The sequence below is a fragment of the Bemisia tabaci genome, chromosome 7, assembly GCF_918797505.1.
Source record: "Bemisia tabaci chromosome 7, PGI_BMITA_v3".
Lineage (NCBI taxonomy): Eukaryota > Metazoa > Arthropoda > Insecta > Hemiptera > Aleyrodidae > Bemisia > Bemisia tabaci.
Genome location: NC_092799.1, coordinates 5,844,812 through 5,868,904, shown reverse-complemented (window position 1 = coordinate 5,868,904; position 24,093 = coordinate 5,844,812). Strand labels below are relative to the sequence as shown.

General features: G+C 40.9%; 1 protein-coding gene across 1 annotated transcript in view; it reads left to right on the top strand.

Annotated features, from left to right (window-relative positions):
* Window positions 1-24,093, top strand: part of LOC109035671 (uncharacterized) — a gene marked incomplete at its 5' end in the record, with an annotated part of 98,008 nt that overhangs the window by 15,575 nt on the left and 58,340 nt on the right. Inside the window, one exon of the mRNA XM_072302501.1 lies at window positions 6,449-6,584. Coding sequence (XP_072158602.1) covers window positions 6,449-6,584 — 136 coding nt within the window. The remainder of the gene's footprint in view (window positions 1-6,448; window positions 6,585-24,093) is intronic.

Genomic DNA, 24,093 nt, shown 5'->3' with positions numbered 1-24,093 from the left:
AGAAACTAATTTCTTCTTTCTTACCTACTGAATGTGAGGAGAGCGGGAACATTTACTTTTTCCTTCATTTATACAGGATGCAACAAGCATGACTCTTGCGTTTGCAGAATCCCTATTCCATTAAGGAGATCGCGAGAGCCTTTACCGCGTTCATTTCCAAAAGGGATTACTCCAGAATTTCACATTTTAATAATTTAAACGATTCATCTGTTCTTCTCTTCTCTCCTTCTGTCCATTGACAGAAATACAAAATTTTTCCGACTCACTGACGCGACCGGCTCGATGCGTAAACAAGTGTGGATTACCTCTAAAGTATATATATAAAAAAAAAAAAAAAAAAAAAAAAAAAAAAAAAAAAATCAGAATAACACTTAAATCACAGCATGGGTGTGAGTTTTTTTATATCGAAACTTAATTCAATTTTTTTAAATAACTCCTCTTGTCAAATGGGACCCATTTCGTGAAAATGAAAAAAAGGAAAAGTAAACGAAAACTTTTAGCCTCCTCACCATCCAAATCATATGGTAAGCTTACAGTAAAAGCAACCATGATTTAGATTCAGCGAAGTTAATCAAAAGAGTCTGAAATGTACCTATGTGGTAAAATGGGTCCACTGGTAAAACTGAAGCTGGCGTCAGGGATAAAAAGGCACCGTTTCACTGAGAGCATCGAGCCGGTCGCGTCAGTGAGTCGGAAAAATTTTGTATTTCTGTCAATGGACAGAAGGAGAGAAGAGAAGAACAGATGAATCGTTTAAATTATTAAAATGTGAAATTCTGGAGTAATCCCTTTTGGAAATGAACGCGGTAAAGGCTCTCGCGATCTCCTTAATGGAATAGGGATTCTGCAAACGCAAGAGTCATGCTTGTTGCATCCTGTATAAATGAAGGAAAAAGTAAATGTTCCCGCTCTCCTCACATTCAGTAGGTAAGAAAGAAGAAATTAGTTTCTTGCGGCTCGTGTATGGAAAGCTTCAAGCGAGTCGTGCTTGTTGCGGAACTCATAATTGAAGGAGAAAATTCATTTAAATTTTCTCGACCGATTTTTTTATTTCAAGTTCATTCGAAGGATTTATGTACATATCTGTGAACCACAAAATCGGTTTTTTTTTTTAAATTTTCTTATTGTTGAGGGATTATTTTTTGTTTCTTTTTTTTAAACCATATAGAGTAAGTTTTTGGACATATGTGGCCTTGGTGGACCCTGAGAATTTAAGAGAGGTTTTTGTCATCTCATAGTTACTTACTTAGTTTTATCAACCTTCTTGGAGGGGTGAAAGGGAATGTTTTTGGTTAATAAGATGTAACACGTCAATTTCCTCGACCGGATTTTTTGCCCGAAAATGTTTTTGAGGGTTTTTGTAGTTTTCCAGTTACGAGAAACTGTTGAAGAGTAAAAAACGCACGGCAGAGTTGAAATATTTTGAAAAAACATAAGAATGTCTGCTCATTTCGGGAGGATCGCGTCTTGCTCTTCGGCCGTTGCTAGGCAACGGCTTGGCCCGCGCGCCAAGGGGCCCCCCCTTCCGATCGATTCCCCTCGATCCTTCTCCGTGGATCATCGACGCCGCGATCTCTCGCGATTCCCCTCTCGCCGTCGTCAGTCGCCGCGTGTCGCTTGTCCGTTTCTGTCACGCGAGCGGCTAGTTCATTTCGTTTGTTCGCGGATAATATTTTCTTCTGTGTAATTAGTTAATTCTTCAATTGTGTTTGATCATGATGCAGTCCAGGATCGTTCTCTCCCCTCTCTTTCTCAGTTCTCTTCTTGGTTCTTCGTGGTTTGTCCTGTGCTTCATTTTATCTCGCTCATTTTTCATCTCATCATATGTTATTCATTACCTATATTATGCAGGCCTTAGAAGCAGTATGTAGACGGTGAACTCCCTAACCACGCATGTATCTCGTTTGCGGTGTTTATTTATCACTGCTGCTGTTCTATTTTATTTAAGGTGATTCTTCAAGCTCAAGTGTCGTAAAAATCTCGGCAGATTCTGAATGTTTAGCCAAGAAAGGAAGATAGCCCCTGCGCATGAGCCTGAGATGACATTCTAAACCCAAAATTTTGCAAAATTCAGGAAATGAAAGCAGAATAGTGTTAGAACAAAAACCTCTCATTCGATTCAGCTATCGATTTCTGTAACGAATGTGAGGTCTTTTTCCAAACCCTATTCTGCTTTCATTTCTCTAAAGTTTGCCAATTTTTGGGCTTAGGATGATTCTTAGGCTCATGCGCAGTAGATACCGTCCTCTGGTATGCTAAAAATTCAGAAGCTGCCGAGATTTTTGACCTAATCGATGCGATATATCGCACTCCAGTTCGACCACGTCACTTGAGCTTGACAAAACACCGTGAGGAGAACGACTCAGGGTGTATACATTCTCCTGAAACTTGGGGGGCTGGGGGTTTTCGGATCTCATTCCATTACGTGGGATTGAGAGGGGGACGGGGGGCCCTTGGCAATCAAATTTTCTCATTTTACATCTCACCATATCGGATTTTTCTGTTTCGTAACATTTTTTAAAATTATTTATTGTTTGCTATCCTATCACGTTTTCACTTCGGCACTGCTTTCTGTCGAATTATTTGTTTATTTGTGTTTTGAATGGGAGGGGGATTGTGGACACTCGGGTATCAAAGTCTGAAACGCGGAAGCTCGGGCCATTTTGATTTCATTACATAATGTTGTGAAATTTTAAGGGGCACCGGGGATACTTGAGAATCAGTGGTTCTTATCTCACATTTCGTCACATTGAATCTTTAAAATTTTCTTGGTATTTTTAATTGTATATTCATCTTTCGCTGTCATGTCTTTTACTTCATCATTGTGGTTTCATGTTCCGTGTTGCGGAACGTGGGGGGCTGGGGGCGTCCGGGTATCAATTTTCCACAACATGGAACTTGAGGAGTGGGGGATACTCGGGGGTCTACCTCCAAAATATGGAATATGGATGGATGTGAAGGCACTCGAGTTCATTCCAAATATCGACGGTGAAACTACCAAACCACGTATCTCGTTTGCGGTGTTTAAAAATCTACGCTCACATTTTATTTTTTGAAGTAGACCAAATCAATATCATTCCTTGAAATTTTCACGGAATTTTCTCCGCACAAAGAGGAAAAATCACAGAAATTTTCAAGACTGGATGTTTAGTAGTTTTTCATTTAAAAAATAAAGTATGACAGGAAGTCTCCGACGTCGCAAACCGAGATACGTGGTTTGGTAGTTTAACCGTCGATGTATCGGAGGACTTCATTGCTCGGAGCAGTCGTATGGTCATGGAATTTGAGTTCCATATCGCCGTACGAATTTTAAAAATAAATCATTTTCATCAGTATATCCGTATGGCTATTATTTCATGGAATGGGGGGGGGGGGGGGGGCATCAATTCATCATGTGGACCGTCTTTTAACAGGAGTATACTGTTCTCTGCAATTATTTTAATTCGTAAGTGCCTCAAATCCTATTTATCTGTTCGACCGGTGATGATTTTCTCCGGTATATCGGCTTGCGTATAATTTAGTATGGGACCGTCACGGAATTTAAAGTCCTTGATCGTCCTATTTTTTCCTTTTAAGTTCTCAAGCTAAGTCTCATCAATGTCTAAATAAAGCTGTGATATCACTCATTTTAAATGTTTAATTCAGTGTAAATCTTCCTTAAATCTTGCATCGTCGGTCCAAGTCTCCTCAGTCTCTGATCGATCTCGGGGGAAAATTTCTTGATAGAAAAAAATTCATGTTAAAAAATTTAGGCTAAAATTTCTTCTCGCATCTTTTTTTTCGCGTAGTTATTAAGCCATACCTTCTTACTTACCGTCGCGTATTTTTCCTCGACTAGTTGGACAGCGTTTAGCAGAAAGGAACCAAGCCACTTCAGCTATTGCCAAGTTTAAGCGGGTAATTTAATGTTGTACATGAAACCAATTTTGCGGGTTTTTGTCAAAATTTTAAGGAATATTTGGCCCAGTTAAATTCGGCAATAGCTGCTGTGGCTTGGTTCCTTCAGCTTAACGCGGTCCAGATAAGAACCTATTTTAATTAGGTACATCCACAGAACCGATCCGTGTCAAATAATAATTTGACCAATGCATGTGAAAGATTTCACAACTGAATACTGTGTATTGCTCTCTAATCTTTTGAAAACCATTTCTACACTGTATCCTCTAATCTTTTGAAAGCAATTTCTATGCATGCTCTACTATTGATCTATACGTATACCCTTGCTGGGGCATCGCGGCAGTGATTCTTGCGACAACGTTACAACAACGTTACAACGTTAACATCGTTGTGTGTCGTAGAGGACGAACCAAAAGCACTAACATTAAACAGTGCGGGTAACTAGTTGCATAGTTCCTGACTCTATATTGATGTCTCATCCTCATCGGTTGAACAATTTTCCATGTAAACGGATTACCTTGCTTAAGCACTCACTGCCCTAGCAATGCGTCAGTGCGTCACTAATCTCATATTTCTTGAACTCGACTTATAAATTGATGTTTTATCTTTGAAAAAATTTCTTGATCTCGACATATATATTGATGTTTTATCTTTGAAAAAAATGTCTATGTTAAACCTATATGTGCACTGAATAAAATACTCCGGCCTTGGAAGCCCGCACCTACGGGCATATGAGAATAAACGTAGACATACCGTTCGCGGGGTGTAGCTCCTTGAGCAGTCGAAGCTATGGCTCTAGATGTCTATATAGCCCATAACTTTTTTCTATTGTTTTTAATGTGTTGTTCGGGCATTTTGGTATTGTTCTATGAAAGCAACCCGAGCTGATATCGCTTAGCTTTGCATCCGGGAGACAGTCTCAATTTAGTAAAACTGATAATACGAGACTAGAACCGGGTAACATCTTGGCGAACCCAAATGATACAACTATTCGAACACTAGTGTACGGCGTGGTATCCAGCGAATTTGAAGGGGTTTTTAAGCTCCTGCGGAAAAACGAGTTCGTTCGTGCTTTGGAACTCGCGCGTAATGAAGTCTTTATGCCCTCCTGCGCCTGCCTCTATCTTGTAGGAATTATTGTGTGTATTTCTCGTCTCAGTAATCTATTGATACTTAAAGTTCCTTACCTATAACTATAATTGATCTCGCAACCAGTATTTTAAACGATCCCCATAATCGACTAAAACTCAGATGTTTTCATGATTGCACTTTCATTTTGCTGCTGTTTTTCAATATTGAAAGAGTTTATAAACAGGGCTCATGAAAATCCATATATCACATGACTCAAAGGAAATGAACTATTCCGAAAAACAACGCTAATTTAAAGCGCTCTATGTATTACTAATGATTTAAGAAAGTGATTAAGAATTGTTATATTTCATGTTTTTCTACTGTCATGTATCAACAACTGTGTACTGTATTCTCGTAGAATTATGGCATCATCTTATCACTCGTATTTTGGGTGATTATTAATGCATTATGTTGCACTCGCGAAATATTGACCGAGCACTGTATTACCCGGGAAATATCGACACTGGTGGAATCAGCCTCACTTTTCGATGACTAACTTATTTTTCGCGCCTACCTTACCTTCTCACCGTGGGCTTCATGATGGTTCAATTCTCCCTTATCAACGAATTAAATTAAATCTTTAGCAGTATCCTGTAGAAAATATGACGCTCAGGTTCGGGAGCTGGCCAGCGGGCTGATTGTTGAAATGGACCACTAGACAAGATACGAATTTAAGCATTCTAATACATGTTTCTTAACCAGAATTTCACGTTAAGCACGATTAGTGCAACGAAAACTAATGAAACAAACTCCAAACGAAGATATTAACGTTTTTATTTCACATTGGTTACGAAGAATTTGAACTGCCCGCTGACAAGAAACCCAAAGCTCTACGTGAGTCAAAACGCGCACTACAACGGTTTCAACAAGCTTCTCAATCGAGTAATGTTCATTTCCCACCATGTGTTGTTCAAACTCTAAGAAATTTGCTACAGCTGAGCTAAAGCGTCAAGATTGAGTTTGCCAGATTTTTATATCGCAGAGACTGTCATGCTTACGTTTAGCGCACGATGTGAATCACGTAGAGCATTGAGTTTTCATGAGCGGGTGGTTTGAATTCACGCATCAAGAATCATTAAATATCTTCGTAAGGAGTTGATTTCGGTTATTTTTGGTGTGCGCGTCGTATTTTACGTGAAATTTTAGTTCAGAAACTTGTATTAGAATGCTGGAATTCGTACCTAGTGGTCCATTGTGGCGCAACCTTTGGATTCGGGAGATCTCAATTCCAGCGTCAAGAAAATTTAAATGTTTCGGTTAGGAGTTTATTACAGTAATTTTTGCCGCGTGAATCGTGTTCCACGTAAAATTTTGGTCAAGGAACATGTACCAGAATGATTTCTGTAGTACCTTGTCCTTATTGATTTTAAATGCCTGACTTTGAGTAGATTTCCCTGACCTCGGGTGTTTGATATTGCAGGTGAGCCTGTCCGGCGCCAAGCAGGTGGTGCTGAAGGACGTGAAAATGGAACTGGCCGGGAAGTATCGCTGCGAAGTTTCGGCCGACGCCCCGTCCTTCCACACAGTCATGGTCTCCGCGCACATGCACGTTGTTGGTGAGTTTTCAGTTCCCCCCGGATTTCCAATCCCAACTTTTTTTACCTTTCTTCGATCCATTCCTATCCGCGCCCCGTTTTATGTAAAGCGCTTTGGGGCCCCGACTATTCCGAAAGTTGTCGCCTTGTATTCGAATGATTTTCACAATGCGTCGTTTTCCTCACGAAAGAACGTAACTACATTTCAATGTTGCCAAATTTCCTTTCGTAAATTGCATTTTAACCAGAAAAGTATTGGGCATTTCTAACTGAAAATTTCACCGATTTTTCTTCCGATTTCATGCAAAAATCAGACAAATTTGGATATAAATAGCACACTTACATTTTTGTAAAATAAATTAATTGTTGGAGTCAATTTGGCAACCTTGGATTGGAGTTACGTTCCTTCGTGCGGGAGACGACGAATGTGAAAAATACCCGAACACGCTGTTGTGTGAATAGCCATCGTGTTGGAGGATAATTGGGTGCAGGCCCCCTCGCAATCGGGAATTGTCGGGATTCATGAGGAAATGAAACTTTACGGGAGTTTATCAATTATATTTTGAAGTTTAATTGTAATATTGCATGTTTTATGTATTTTATCATGGAACACACGCAATCAAAGTAAAAAATACATTTTTCAGTTTGGGCGTTTTTCTGTCTTGTGCATTGTGACACAACAATTAACAATTCATTTATGCAAAAATATAAATAGTGGAAGGTATTTCTTAAATTGCCGCATCAATTGTTTTTCTCTCAGCGTACAGAGTGACTACAAGTCCGGAATTTCCGGTAAGTCCGGAATTAGTATTGATTTTTTAAGAGCGTTCCGGAAGCACTGAAAAAGTCCGGCAATTCCGCAAGAAGGTACGGAATTTTTTTTCATTTTTATGAAATTTTTGTCGCAATTTGAACGAGAAATTCAAAATTTTGAAATGTTTCAAAGTTTCTCGAATGGAGGTACTGAAAAAGTAATCAATTTTTCTGTTGAGGTGGTATACTGAATGTCTGGGAAATGTACTGAAAAAGTACTGTAAAAGCACGGATTTTCGGCAAGCCTGTTCTAGTTGACACACTGAGCCAATCCTCCAAAAGTAATTTTAATTATTGATGACTTTAAGATCTGCATAGAATTTTATTTTTTTCATAAAATGGCACTAGTCATGAAATAATTATTTCTTCCGTCGCATCGCGTTGAAGAAAAATCGTGTTTACTTAGAGGATGTTCGATGATCTGCGTAAACAGTGTCATTCGACTATACCTCAGTCGGTCTTCGGCTTACGAATCGAATCTCCAATCCTTTTTCTCTCAGGGACGAAGTGTGATAATCGACTATCGATACGAAACTATTATAAGGAATCGATTGTTATGGTGTTTGTTGCGAACGCCCCGACAATCGATCTCACATAGGTTTGAACGACATAGCAATCGATACATCGCAAAGCCACGCCACTGTTTCCTCTATACTATAAACTTCGGACGATATTCGTGATATTTTCCACAGATTCTGCAGGAAATGGAAATTAAAGGGATACATTGTGTTTTCATCAGAGAAATATCAAGGTATAAGAAAATATGAAATCTCAACACGCCTCAGCATCGTCATTAAGCGTATTGATACAATATCGTTCTCTTGGCGGAAGTTGAGGCGTTATTTGTATGCCAATGATTCTTACAGTGATGATCAAGATGAATTATTCCATTTTGTACTTGTATAACTGACCGCGATTGTTGAAGGGTACGCTCCTAACTTATTGTATTGTTTTGTTCGTTAAACTATGTTGAACCCCATCATTGTGCCGCGGATGGATGTCAAGTGTCAAGTCGTGCATATGTGCTTACAAGCATATTGTAAGCACATCAACAGTTATGACGTAACTTGCTACAGGCACATTAGTAACCGTCCTAATGACTGTTATAAACTACAGACTTTGGAAAATGCAGCACTCAACTTCTGCATGGTGTTTCCAAATCATGCCTAAAGGCAATATACGAAGTGTGGTTGCTGGGATAGAGTATATATTTTATCCTCTCGTCGGATATATTCGTCATTAGTGTATCACAAAATGACCTTCGTACCTGAGTGAATTGAATTAAAGGTTATTTAAGTTTATTCTTCAAGTAAAACATCATTTTTTGTGTTCCTCAACATTCTTTATTTTTGCCTGTATTGACATCATTCGTTAACTGTTTATGACAAGTATTTTATCAAAATCATACACTGTGTGTTCTTGGAACCTGCGTATCCAGCAAGGATTTATTGTGTTAGTATTACATGTAGTACAAAACAAACACAGGCTGAAATCGCCGGTTCTTGCCGGAATTGGAAGCCGGAAATATATAGTGAACCTTTTTTTTGACACTTCTTCACGTCCTTTTTCTGCCTGCTTGATTAACTGCGTGTATTACATCATAGTCTCTTGCGGTAAGCTTTGTTGAGTTTACCATACATCGTCATTATCGTTTTGACACATCGAACTTTAAAACAGCACCTCTAGCAGCATAAATGTGAAGCAGAAACCCGGGACAGAGTGTATGCTTAAAATTGGGTGCCATACCTTCCGAGTCGATTTGTCACATTGACACCTTAATTTTTATTCGGTTGATAAATCTAGGTTTAACTCGTAACAGAAAATTCAAGTGAATGAAATTTGACATCTCTCAATTTTCACTCATTTCTTAGTCATCCTGCCCGCGCTAAAACTTTAAAAAATGTTGGATCACCGTGAGTAATTTAACTCTGCCGCTAAATAGAATTTTTTTAGGGGTTTCATAATGAGTTCACAGTGTTTTTCACATGAATTCACACATGAGTTCAACTAAAAAAGTTCACAGAACCACTCTGCTTCAAGGAAACCAAACAGTTTGACTCACAATCCTGTGTGAAATACTAACTGAAGAGTCTCATCAGGTATAACAAAGTTTACGATAATAGAGAATTATCTATTATTCTTTGGCCATGATCCAAATTTTAACGATCTGATTATGGTTTCGTATGTAATGCTATTGGCACCATGCGCTCCCGAAAAGTCAAATCAACACTGGGCCGCACTCGAAGTACATGAAAAGTAACCATGATTTTTACAAATAATCGATTTCTCACTTCTGAGTTAAGGAGATAAACACATAAACAATTACAAGAATTTAAAAAAGGAAAAGAAATTACTCTCCTGGACTGATTAAATTTTTATCTTTTCATCTAACCAAAAAACGAACTATAAAACTTTTTAACTATAAACCATGGAAACCCCACAACCGTGACCCAGCCCGCCCCAGCTGACAGCGATTTATTCGGCGGGAACGGTACAGTCGCATGTTTCCTAGGGGTTCAGCTTTTCATGGCTGTTCTTGATGTTGGCCTCTGATGCGCACCGTAACTTCGTCGAATATGGCTTTCTCTAAACGGTCCAGCAGCCTGTTTCTTGCCAGCATTTGTCGGCACAGGGGACACCTACGTCTTGTATCTCTTTGTTGGCAGGCCGTGCACTGCACGTGGTTGAACTTGCAGCTCCAGAAGGGCGCTGTCATCGTCCCAGCTGACGGCGACTTATTTGGCGACAACAGTACAGTCTCATGTTTCCTAAAATCTTACGCATCATGAGATTCATTTACACTACGGGCTATTCGGAAATCAGCCTCAGAAAGAAACATTGACAAGTATCTCCAACATAACAAAATGGCAAAACTTATGTCGAATATACATTTGTATTTTTATTTATGTTTGTATTATTTTAATGGATATGTGTATGTATTTTTTGTATATAACCCATTTTAACCGTCAACATTTATCGCTTGAATATAAGTTAAAGTCCGCTTTTCTTGCGGGCCGATTATTGAAAGTTCAAAGCTGCCCGATGGGACATCGAATCGCGATATATTTTATGGTTAACATTGTATGCACTGTCGACGACATAGTTTCTATAATCGGGCCGCTGTTGTGTGATTCCGTTTTCCTCGTGAAATTTCGAAGAGAAAACATGCGGAAACCTTTAATTCGTACCTTTTCTAAAAGCCCATTCTTCACCCAATTATTCATCTAGCCCTGCAAATGAAGAGCATTTCGAGATTGCTACTTCGCAAACTTGGCGTCGACCCGAACATCGCCCACAGTTTACAAACCAGCCGAGCAAACTTGATTCCGAGACCGCTCTCTCTTTCTTTCTTGATTTATTCATCTCGAAATGAACCGGCGGGGTCGCATTGCCACCTTCGAGCTGAATTCCATATTTAACTGTAGAATATCACGAAGTTGTAGGCGAGCTCTCGCTAACCACGCAACATTACCCAGCACCGCACAGTGGACCGAGTCAATTGGCTGTGTCTGACAAAATGCGGAAACTTGAAAAGCTTGTTACTCCATTTATACAAAACTGTGAGTTTTACAAGTGGTTCCATTGGTTTTCTCGTGAATTTTTCCTATCAGTACCTCTTATTTAAAATGCGACAAAATAAACATCAAAATTTGCAGTATCAGTCAAAAAGTTTATGTCCGACCTCTTTAATGGGTCAGTTGCGCTGGTCACAGAATCGTGGTTTGATGCTTGATTCTTGTGGATCAGCTAAAATAAAAATATTATGATCCGTCCGAACGGCAACTTCATACGTTCAAAACTAACCGAGATATCGCCCCTCGAAAAGTCGGGTTTTAAACGCCATCCACCGCGGTAATAACACCCTTGGTTTCTTCCACCTTCCTTTCATCGAAGTCAGTGATGCACTGGTGACTCAGCGTGAAACTGGGACGAAAGCAAGGTAGAAGAAACCAAGGTTGTCACAACAGCGCACTGGAAAAAAAAAACCACATTGGATGTAGAGTCCAGGCTCTTAAAAACATCGACAAGGAAAAATACTCTTGATTCAATCGGAATTTTGCTTAAATCAACAGGAAATCCACTCAAATTAAGAAGCTTGGTTCTTGATTTAAGCAGAAATCCGATTGAATCAAGAGTATTTATTCTTGCCGATGTTTTTAAGAGTCTGGACTCTAGATCCCATGTGTTTTTTCCAGTGCGGTGCATGACGTCAAAAAATCGACTTTTCGAAGGGCGATATCTCGGTTAATATTGAACGTGGAAAGTTGCCGTTTGTATAGATCTTATCACTTCAGCTGATCTACAAGAATGAATCATCAAAACACGATTCTGTGACCAGTGCAACTGACCCATTGACTCGAGCCACTGTGCGCCGTTTCCGGGAAGAATTCGCCCACGGCTCCGAGTCGAGGAAATCTTGACTTGTAAAATACGAGGGTTTAAAACGCCACTTGGCGCTTCTGCTGGCCGAGGAGAAGGGTAGGGGGTATAATTTCAACGCAGAAACAGATGTTTCCCGGGCAGCAACAATTTGTTAGAATTAATCTGTGTCAATTTTTCAACTAGAAATGTTCTCGGGGCGCTTATAACAGTTGAACAGATTAAATAGATTTGTTACGAGCTTCTTTTAATTAACTGCATTGCTCGCGAGGAGGGAATCGCTCGGAGGGGAAAGAAGCGTAAAACGCCGGCTTTTATGCCCCTCTTTGCAATTTAAAGAGTCGAGTTCAGTTTTTACGAACTATAACCGGGACTTATGATGTTGGGGAATGCAATATACGGCTTACAGCGGTGCGTCCCTCGTTTTTTCACTTATTTCCCTCCTATTTTTTTTATTTTTCTTTCTTTGTAAACGGTCTTACGATCGCGATGTCTGCAACACCACTCGCTGAGCCATGAAAACTCGGTCGTAACTTAAATGCCGAAGTGAGGGCAATTATTTATCGAGAAAAACCCCTACTCGATAGCTATCGTTGTCTCCTGTAAAGCTCCGGCGAAAAAAGAGCATAAATCTGTCTCGTTTACATTCCTGCCGAAATAACTACGTTGTAAGTTCAACACTCGACTCAGAATCAAACTCTGGTACAACTTCGGATCTATTCAACCGTATCGACACGAAAAGTGAATTAAAGTACGGTAAGTTTGGAGCCACAACTTTATTTGTGTATGAGGTCTGACTGCAAGCAATTACGAACCTCCTTAAACGTTTAGCATCTCGACCGTAAGATTCTATACTTTATCGTAAGTGTGAATCATTTGCCGTAAGTTCGGCCTAGAGGAGAATTTTCAAAATGATGTCATTAAAATGTCTGTATTTTCAAACCCCTTGCTTAAATTTAACAGACGTGGGAATCGGAGGTACGGTAATCGCAGAGCTGAAGTTTCATTTTGGGGGACGGTTTAGTTACAGCTCCAGGACAACTAATTTTTGTCATGCTATGAGCTCTCATGTCTTTATTGAACTTTAATCCTCATACTTTACTGCCTGATCTGGTTGGTGGGTAATTGATACCTACCTCCTTTCAGCCTCATTTTACTCATACCTGTAGTACAGTCAAGCTGATATTTCGCGGTCGTACTTTTGGTCATGCATTTATGAACCCTATGACAATAGACTAATTTTTCGAGTTTCAGTCCAGCAGTGGCCCGGTGAACATCACTACTACGCAAGGCTGCAAGACCCGGAATGATTTTAAGCCATTCCGCTTTCACAGGAGTATTTTGATTTTAAGGCTACCAAATTCAGGTCTAAGAAGGTCACAAGGGCCAGCCCAATCTTTCAGCTTCATTTTACTCATATTTTTAGTCATCCTGTTATTTCATGGCTGTTGTTCGGTCATGGATTTTTAAACCCTATATTACGATGCACTCATTTTCCCGAGTTTGAGTCCAGTGGCCCGGCGTGGCGAAACAATGATTAAGCAAGGTTACAAGACCCGGAATGATTTTAGGCCATTCCGCTTTTACGGGGGTATTTTGAATTTTAGGCTGACGAACTAAGGCCCTCATGCACCAGCCCCTTATTTCAACGTTATTTCACTCTTACTTTTAGTCATTCTGTTATTTCGTGTTCTTTTCCGGCGGGTAATTTATGAACCTTCCGACGATACACCCATTTCCCCGAGTTTCAGTCCAATGGCCCGGTGGAACAGTGATTAAGCAAGGCTACAAGACTCTGAATGAAATTTTAGGCCATTCCGCTGTTACGGGGTTATTTTGAATTTTAGGCTGCCAAATTAAGGCCTTCGTGCACCAGCTTTATTTTATTCATATTTTTAGTCATTCTGTTATTTCCTGGTTGTTTCTTCGGCGGTGCAATTTATGAACCTCCGACGATACACTCATTTCCCCGAGTTTCAGTCCAATGGCCCGGTGGAACAGTGATTAAGCAAGGCTACAAGACCCGGAATGAACTTTTCGGCCATTCCACACGCATGAACGCCCGAACGCGCAGTGCACGAGTCAATAGACCGCGCCTCCGCGCCCCGAAATCGAATTTTAAGTTAATAACGTTCATCTATTATTGATACCGAGGCGAGCACGGTCCATTGAGCCTCCCACACCATTATACTCACTCCCGATGCCGAGCCTAATAGTTTCTCTTAATTTTCCCGTGCCCGCCCGTCGCACAATGGATCGAGTCATTGGGGGAGGCCGGACTAAATTTGGAAACTTTAAACGCTTATAACTCCGTTTATACAAAATTGTGAGGCTCTAAAAGTGGTGCCATTTGTTTTCTCGTGCAATTTTTTTCATGAAGCACCCCTTGAAATATAAAATGTGACGAAATGATCACTAAAATTTGCAGTTTTAGTCAAAAATGTCACGTCCGACCTCTCTAATTGACTCGATCCACTGTGCGTATCCCGTCGGGTTAACGCGGAAACTCTCGTGGCGAGACGAAACCGCCGTGCTGTGGAAAAACGGCGTTTGGGCCCTCAGACATGGCCAAATTTTCTCCTCGGAAAACGAATTTTCAGGAAAATTTGCGGTTATTTTACTCCCCCATTTTCCAGAGCATTTTATTTGCAAAATTTTTAACTTCAAGCGGCTCCATAAGAGGTATACTTTGACCCGCTACTTCGGCTTTGAAATAAAGACTGAAGTAGTTTTGTTGGTTTTACCTTTTAATTTTTGGAGATAAGCAAGCTAATAAACAAGAGGAAGAAATTAGAAGGAACAAAATATTGACGTGAAGACGGTGAAAGTAGGAATGAACAGATCGAAGTATTATTAATTTGAAGTTTCCTTGACGACGCCAAAAATGGGGTCCCCTCAGCTTCGTTCTGCCCCCCTGAACTTCCCCAAAGTTCAGGTCGACAACTGTTCTTGATGCGGACCTCTGTGGATTGTGATCTTATCAAAAATCGCTCGCTCCAGTCTATTGAGCAGGCGATTTCTTCGGAGAATAAGCCGTGCCGACATATCGGAAATCTGCGTCTTAAGTCCCGCTGCCGACACGCAGTGCACTGAACATGATCTGACCGACAACTCCAAAACAGCACGGTCGTTACAATTCGAACAATTGGACTGCATTTTGCAATAAAGTCTGGCCCGGTTTAAAAAGAACGTATGTGCCATTAGTTTCCCTATGCACGTAAGTGTTTTTTCAGATAAGCCAGAATTTATCGTTCCAAATTGCAAAATGCAGTCCAATTGTTCGCAAGCAACTTATACATGTGGTGATTTCCAAAAATAAGCCAGTCACTCTCTCTCCTGTGGACATCTGCAAGTTCAATAAGAAAATCAGCGGGATTCAGAACAGCAACAAATTAATGCGTTGAAATTTTATTCGTTGAAATTTTATAATGCAGTAAGTGAACGTAGTAATTGAAAAGCCCCCAACTCGCGAAGTTCGGAAATAAATTCGAGTTGGTTGCTTTATCGAGTTCTTCAGGACGGTACCATTCCAAGGCCTAAATCGAGGAGGCTAGATTCCAATCCCACATTTGTCGAGGATCGGACGCCTTTTAACGGCGCCGGGAGCGGGAGCATTCCGGAAGGGGGAGTATTTATTAGGAGAATCGGGAGTGAAATATCGCGCCGTAAGCCCTGAAATATGTTTATGAAATCCAGGTAAAGTCATGGCGAATTGTCAAGGAGTAAGCTCTTGAAATAAATTACGCAGCTCCTTCCCGAGCATGTTTTCGCTCCGTTTTTTATTAGAGTCGTTTCGGCTCCTTCGTTCTCCACCGAAACCCCGTAACTGACCTCGGTTTCCCGCAACAATTACGAGGTTCTTGATTTGAGTCGTTTCGGCTCCTACGTTCTCGACGAAAACCCCGTAACTACCTCCGGTTTCCCGCAACAATTATGCGGTTCTTGATTTGAGTCGTTTCGGCTCCTACGTTCTCGACGAAAACCCCGTAACTACCCATGGTTTCCCGCAACAATTATGCGGTTCTCTATTTGAGTCATTTGTTCTCCTACATCTGAGCAAAAACCGCGTATCTACACCTTACTCTTCAATTCCAGTTAGGTGGTTTTGATTTGAAAGTCGGGTGGATCTGCCTGCGATGTGTTTCTCGGAAGGAGGGAGTCGCGGTTGCGACGCCGGGCGGAAATCGCCCCGCCTCGGAAAAAGAACCTATCCACGCATAGGTTTCGATGAGGAGTTGAGTGGTTTGGGGTTGCTGCGCGGGTAATGAGCGGGATTTGGCGCGGGAGTCGCAAGCCCGCGTAATATTGTTAGACTTTCTCGCGTGGTTGGGTTATTTGATTTCCTCGTTGTGTGCGTTAAAGTTGCTTTTTCAAAGTTTCCCTGACGGAATTATCTAAAAATAAAAGGTAAGGATGTTATCGGTTTAGTGCGCGTCAGTCGGGCGCGAAAAGTTAAGAGATCTCGCATTGAAATATTTTTCACCGTAAGCGCTGCGTTTGCGGCGCGCGGTGGGTCGAGTCAATGGGAGAGGTCGAACGAAATTTGGAAACTTTAGAAGCTAGTAACTCCGTTTCTACAAAATTTTGAGATTTTGAAAGTAGTTCCATTGGTTTCCTCGTGAAATTTTCTTCTTGATACCTACGCTCTAAAAATTTAAAATGTGCCAAGTAAGCATCAAAATTTGCCGTTTTAGGAAAAAATTTCATGTCCGACCTCTCTGATGGACTCGATCCACTGTGCGATGTGTCTTGCGCTCGTTCTTGAGAGTGATCGCCTCCATGCACATTTGGACGTATTCCTGACAAACGGAACTATGTGCATTGTGATGTGAGCGCTGTTATGTATGTATTCTTATGGGTCTCAGGGCTCATGTCTCAATGCACATAGTTCCGTCTGGCAGAAATACGTCCGTTTCAACGCCCACTTTTCAGGAAATCCACCTTGCTTGTGGCTAGTTTAGGAGTTGAGCGTGCTTATCGCTCGTGATTTCTTCGTGAAAGGTTCTTTCTCGTCTCTCTCCGCCAACGGCTTCTCTCCCCCCTAATTTCCCTCTATAGTCTAAATAAGAAAAATATTAAAATTATCAGAAATTATATAGAATCAAGATTAGAAAATGTGGCTCAAACTGCGTGTTACAAGGTGTCCAAAAATTTCAAAAATTTGTAATTAGATTCCAAAATTTGGTCCCTATTGAGATTCGAATTTGACCTCGAATTTTCGAACTTTTTCGCCTTGCTTTCCCAGTAAATTAAAGTAGACGTAGCACTATTTTACAATGAGTTAGTTTGTATCAAATTCACACCGACTCGCAGTTGACCAAGTGCCTGCGCGCAAGCGCCGCGCACAAATTGGCCGCGGCCTATGTTTTTCAGTGCATTGCAGACCCAGCACTATTTTACCACCTTGTTACAATTAAATTGTGTCTGCCGGTATTTTTTCCCCAAAATGTTTAATTTATTGTCATACAACTAGAATAGTTTCCTCACTATGCTCTCTAGTTGAGTCTATTCTATGTCACACATTGTTTGCCTCACTCGTGCCTGGGGGCTGCTTAAAATTCGGAATGATAAAAATTTTAATTGGATCACATTTTGCAATAAGGAACCACTATATTTCTGGCCCTTTTAGAGAAACAACATACATGCCATTGGTTTTTCTATGCAGATATGTGCTTCTATGGGAGTGCCACAGAAAGTGGTTTCTTATTACAAAATGTTGTAAAATTCAATTGTTCTTCTAAAATGCTTGGGAGGTGACTGTAATCCCCCGCTCTGCACTGAGCCCACAGATTCCTGAGAACCCCTCTATTTGACCCGATTTTCTCCTGTATTCTCTTTGCGAAATGAAGGCGTAGCGTGCGTCGAGAATTCTCGGACCACGAAAGAGGTTACCAGAAATTCAGACAGGAATTATAAAATTCCTTTCTACGTATTCGGTGATAAAATTCGTCTCTTTTAATTCTATACTTCATCTTCTTGGTAGTGAATAAATCTTATCCCTCAGCATGAGACTCGGAAGCAATTGAATTGTTAATTGGACTGAGTTAAGCAGAAAGGAGCCAACCCACATTTTGGAAACAATTGAGTTATGAGTGGTATTGAACTCAACCACTGCTCTACTATCTATCGCCAAAAATTCAAAGTTTTTGTTGGAGCAAATTTTGCAGAAATTGAACTTGAAGTTTATCTTTTACATTGAGTCTTATGCAGGAGCCAAACTTTAAACCTCTTTTTCTCGGTTCGATCCCGATGTGGCTTGGTTCCTTTCTGTTTAACTCCGTCCAATTCGTAGTAAGACCAGTGGCGAGGTGTCAATGGTCGGTTTTCGAGATTTTCCCCTTTGAAGCTATGGTAAAGAATCGATTTTTAAGGTGGCCGTTGCCTACACCTTGTTTATCGATACTTTCCTTAGGTTTAGCGGGCAGATACATCGATATATCGCCAAGCACGCCACGCCACTGAGTGAGATATCAAAAAATTTAGATGCAGGAACATCGAGAATCGCTCATTTATGCCATTTCCTCTCGTTTTGATCTTGAAAAAGGACGAAATTTTCAAAGCACAATTAAATCGCTTTTAAATTAATTTTTTCGCGGAATGTACTCTTTCCGGGTAAATTTTGATGTTCCCTTTTCCGGATAATTGAAAAGGGTGGGAATTTAAGGTACACTCTCTTCGCAGAATCAAGAATTTCGTTCCTGTTCTATTCCCGGAACGAAGTATTGATCACAGCTACAAAGAAAATCCAAGAGCATTGTTATGGGCAGGTTGTAATGGAGGACACCTCGTGGAGGTGGGTAATTCGCCAACTACACGGAACTAAGCGGTCTGCGGTTAAGACATCGCGGTAGTCAAAATTGGACCGCGCTAATCAGAAAGGAACGAAGCCACGTCAGCCATTGCCAAAAATTGGGAAATTTAATTTTTAACATGGAAACGGTTATGCGGACTGTCGTGGAAACTTCAGAGAATTTTTTCCATGGCACGAAGCGAAGTCCTTGAAATTGTCAAAAGAATCCACACAAACGCTCTCTCGTTAAAAATTAAATTGCCGAGTTTTTGGCAAAAACTAATGTGGCTTGGTTCGTTTCTTTTAGATGCGGTCTAATTGTTACAGCCTGCAGTGTCTACTCTCTGTGCTGTAGTACATCCACACTAGCCATCGAGATGAAGTATGCATTAAGTATTTTTTAAGAAAGACCCAGAACGGAGGATTCGCAGATCACGACAATATCATCTACAGTATCTTGTCTTCAGGGTTGAGCTTTTTTCTAAATGTCTGCGCATTACAATTGATGCTATCAAGGTAAATCTGCATGAAGTTACATGATCCATCGTTAGGTACTTATGCTCTTACGTACCCATACATATTTATTTATGTTCTTCGTATAAAATTATTAATAAAAAGTAAAATGCTATCAGCAATTAAAATTAATGCTGCTACCATTATTTTTTCATCATAATTCTGTCGACCAGCTCTCAATGGAACTCGAATTTTTCGACCTCAGCTTCAGCAGACTGATATTTAACATAAAGAAATCTAATTATAAGCTTTGCACTTTACTTGAATCACTTTTGGTTCCGACCATGATAAGTTCGTCCAAACTTCCTCCAGAATGAACTCCGTCTCCGGCGCGGAGCCCAAATTCGACGCGGCGATGCATCGAGATCACCAGCCGTCAGTCTCTTAGCGTATGAGGTTTGGCAGGAGTACAAAACCCACGCACTAAAACCCTTCACCGACGGAAGGAAAGCGACTCCTTTTACAACGCCATTCCGTTTTCTCCGTTTAGAGAGCTCCGCGCATCATCGCGCAAATGCATCTCACGTCAAGTGTATTTGGAGGATTTGCTTTCAACTGCAAAGCGATCATTAGTTACGTTTTGCTGATCAAAAGTGCCCGGCTCAGGCGTGCGGCCCCTTCGTTCGCGTGGCTGCAACCCGCGGTACATCGAATTTCGATTCTTACGCCCCTCCGTTCGCCGGGACGGCAAACCGCAGCGCAGCTTCGATACACGTATGATTTCGAGACGACGCGGTCGTATATCACGGAATCGAAATGGGTGGCCCCTCCGTTCTCGTGGCTGCAACCCGCGGTACATCGAGTTTCGATTCTCACGCCCCTTCATTCGCCGGGACGGCAAACCGCAGCGCAGCTTCGATACACGTATGATGTCGAGACGACGGGGTCGTACATCACGGAATCGAAGTAGGTGCGGGAGTTCCGGGGGCGGGGGGTTTATTTATTGCTGCATTTCCCTTCTATTTGCGTGGTGATGATGCCCATTCACGGCGCTGATTCAGGACATTAATTTTATTTGCTTTTAGTGGCGGTCCGCCGAGCTTTTTCGAGTTCTTGTCTTCGGTTGACGTAACTTGAATGCCGCGCGACGCTCCGCTCAAGAAGCGCATGCCGTCCTGGGATCAACATGCCAGAATTTTGAGCAATCCCTGAGGAAGACTTGAAAGGACCAAGAGTTTTATTCGGCGTGATTCGCGTTGGATCTTTGGATGATTGACAGGTTCATCTAGACGCGATACTTATAAATTTATCGTTTATAAGGACGAATTTCACCAAAATCCCTAACTGCATTTCCCGTCCCCTGATTCCTTCTCATGTTTCTTTTTCATAACACACAATTGAACTTCAAAACGCCTTTAAACTTTCAACGAATTTTTCGGTGTCCGCACCGAAGATCACCACCAAACCACCGCGGAGACAAAACTATTTCATATTATTTAGCACTTCTTTGCCACGTCGCTTCAATCCCTGCCACGTCGAGAGCACGAGAGTGATTACCAAGATTTAAAACTAGTTTTAAATCACTAGTTTTAATCACTATATATATGTCTATACATTTGAAACATCATTCAACATTTGAAAATTCTCAAGTGACAAAAGTCATTTATCTATCAGATTCCTCCCGCATCCGGTGCAGGGAGCGGCTGTTGCTCCGACCCTGAAAACATCACCAAATGTAAGTACATGAGTGCTAAATGAAGGTGGGAAGAATCAAACCTATACACGCAATATTTCTCAAAAGGTATATGCAGCTCTTTTAAGAATGGGTTAGTTGCGCTGGTCTCAGAATCGTGCTTTGATGCTAGAACGTTGTAGATTACCTAAAAATAACAAGATCCATCCGAACAGCAACTTTCTACATTCGATATTAACCAAGGTAAATGAAAAGTCAGGTTTTTGATGTCATCCACCTCAGAAGTGATACTCTTATAAAAATAAGGAGGTAAAAGAAATTATTACAAAAAATGATAAAAGTTTAAAAAAATATAAAAAAATAGATAGGTAGATAAAAAAATAAGAAAAAAATGATAAAAAAACAAAGCATGAAAAAATGAATTTGGAAAGGAGAAATCTAAATGTTGCTTCCGGAATCCTGAAAATCTGCGTCCGCGGAGGCAATTTTTCCATCCGGAGGCAAATTTTCACCTCGGAGGCAAGTTGCGCGGAATGACGAGTCAGGCGGAAGCAATTATTCAGGAACGGCGAACCTGCCTATATATATGTCTATATATTGGTTATATATTGGTAAATATATATATTTTAACTATTATCTCATTTTGGGTGTGCAGTCGAGCACGGCACTTTAATTGATCAGTCTTGTATTCAACACACTTCCATATTGTCGTGTTCTCGGCACCTGATTTTTCTCGGCTGCACAAGCAGCCTTTATGACACATCAGATATTTATGATAATTACTGCGCGCGTATTTTAAAATTTAAGTAACAGCGTAAAAAATATGCGCCAAAACATGCGCATTAACGTGGTACTTGACACGCACTTTGACTTTCGGAGGCTCCTGGCCTCACTGTGTTACTTATGTACGTACTCAGGACGACACCTAACTTGGACACCTCAGCCACTTGTATATTCGTCTTCGCGGGTTCCAGGACTACACACCCAAAGTTCAGCCCAAGTTCACCCAAGAGATATTCACCCACACGCTTCCCTTCCACCCACAACTTTTTAGCGATCAGATGGGTTTGGTGTACGAGTATGGTCTTCATCGCTGGCCCTTATGATGCTCAATGGATTTGATGTACTTACTGCACTTCCGTTGCACAGCGGCTTCTGAGAGCTTATCCAATAAGTTCTCTCCCCTCTAGAAAACTTTTTATGATATAAATAATCTGTATACGACAAAGAGTGACCCCGCTTAGAATGGCACTAACTTTGGTTCCATTATTAATTTAGATAACTTTTCAACTTTTAATTTTGACTACACAAGAATTTAGAACAGAATTTCAAGCAGAATTTTGATTAGGGTTAACCCCCTGAAAAATATAAAATCTTACTTAAATTGCATCAGCTGCTCCTTGCAATAGCATTATGGAATAGTTGCCTTTCCTCCGTGACAACCATGAGTTAAGAATCTTGATCCGTTAAATCATTAAAGTGAAAAGTCACGTGTTCAAAAGTGCATGTGGGTCAAAAAGTGTGGGTGAATTATTCCGTGGGTGACAAGTCTGTGGGTGAGAAGTCCCAGGATCCCAGTTTTTTTTTTTTTTTAAACCAAACAAGTTTCAATTCATTCGTTCGAAAACTGTGGAAATCACGTTTGGAATATTAGGAAAGATCAGGAAAATCCAAAATTAAACTTTCGGTTAAGTCGCAGTTACGGTGTTACTGTAGTTGCAAATAGTTCGATCCCCGCTTATAGCTGCATTTTTATTGGGACCAAGAAACCTGTTACCGTAAAAGTATTATGCAGTATGTGCAAGAAGACAAACAGATTAGAAATTGGACCATAAATCCACCTAGGGTATTGTAAGAGCCGAGATTATTTTTTCTCTATGTCAGCAAATTATGCGCTTATGAGCTGAAGCGTAAATTAGAATGAAAATCACCCCTAATACTTACATTCTTCTTTAGTCCACCAAAGCAAATTCTATTTACGCTGAAATTTCACAGCCGACGGACGTATAACGCAAGAAAACTAACACCAAATCCCACAGCCAAGTATTTTCTCTCTCCGATGACACAAGGACTCGACCGCTTTTTTAAGATGAGCCACATCTCCCATTTAACTCCTCCTTATCCACGGCTCACGTGAAACTGGAGTTACGCCCTTACGTCACGGCACCAAGGATTTGTGCGCCGGAGCCGGATAGAAGACAGGACCGTAAACTCACCTCCGTCGGAGGGGCGAAAAATTTAAATTGCAAGGAGCGTCGCGGCTGTTATTTATTAAATACCGCGGCGAGAGCGTTTGATTTTTGTCTTGAAGACGGCGGAATTACCGCTCTTGCTCCCTCCTCATTTTTATCTCTCGGGGTTTTCTTCCGGGGGCCGGGTCGGAGCACGACGGATCCCGGCCCGAACCCCGGGGCGCGGCGCTTTCTTTACACGGTTTTAGTGCTGTTTTACTTCCTCCGGTCCTGGGATTGCGAGACGTTAACTCTTCATTTTTCCCGGACTAGTTTCACTTTTTCCCCGGCTAGTCTACGACTCTCATCTCCGAAGTTTAAGGCCCCCCGCTCCGGGCCTTGGAGCACTCAGCGTAAATAGCGATAGCCTGGCATCCGGCTGCCCTCTTGCCAAGTCGCTCCCATTTTCTTGCGTCCCTTCTCCCGTCGTCCGCCCGTCACATCCCACGGGTTCAAGTGAGGGCTTGAGTTCACGGTAAAAAGTGGATTGCTGATTTAACAATTAAATCGTTTTAAAATATGTCCGACATGTTTCAAATGTGCATTTGAATTGCATTTTGCAAAAGGGAACCAGGAGCATTACAATATTGCTAAGATTGTGCAGCTCCTTTTGTCTTGAAAAGAATAGCTGATTACCTCTAAACAGTTTCTATTTAACTCATTAAAAACTGTAAATTTAGGACAAAAATTACCATAGAAATATCATATTTTTTCAGGATACGAATCGTTACATTGCAATGGGTGAAGCTAGCATAATTGCAATGCTCCTGGCTCCCTTTTGCAAAATGCAATCCATTTTACAATAGTGGCAAAGCTACTACAAAGGGGGTGGTTAAATTAACATTTTTTAAATCGTAAAATCTACCGTGAAACATGTCTGACACATTTCTTAACTACAAAATTGTTGAATCAGCAATTTTATTATTTTCCGAGTTCGTGAATGTTTTTAATGGCTTTTCCTGTCCCCAAATAATACTCTAGTACCCTGGTTCGTGTTTTGATGGGTTCTGATTATTCGCTATCTGAACATTTCCAATTCGTCCAAACGTCAAATTTTCAATCCAAAATTGGCCAACATCAACTGTTTGTGACGTTATTCATTGCTGCAAAGCATGTAGCATCACTGACAAAAATTACGGACTATATAAACGTACCGCCTATTCCGGACTC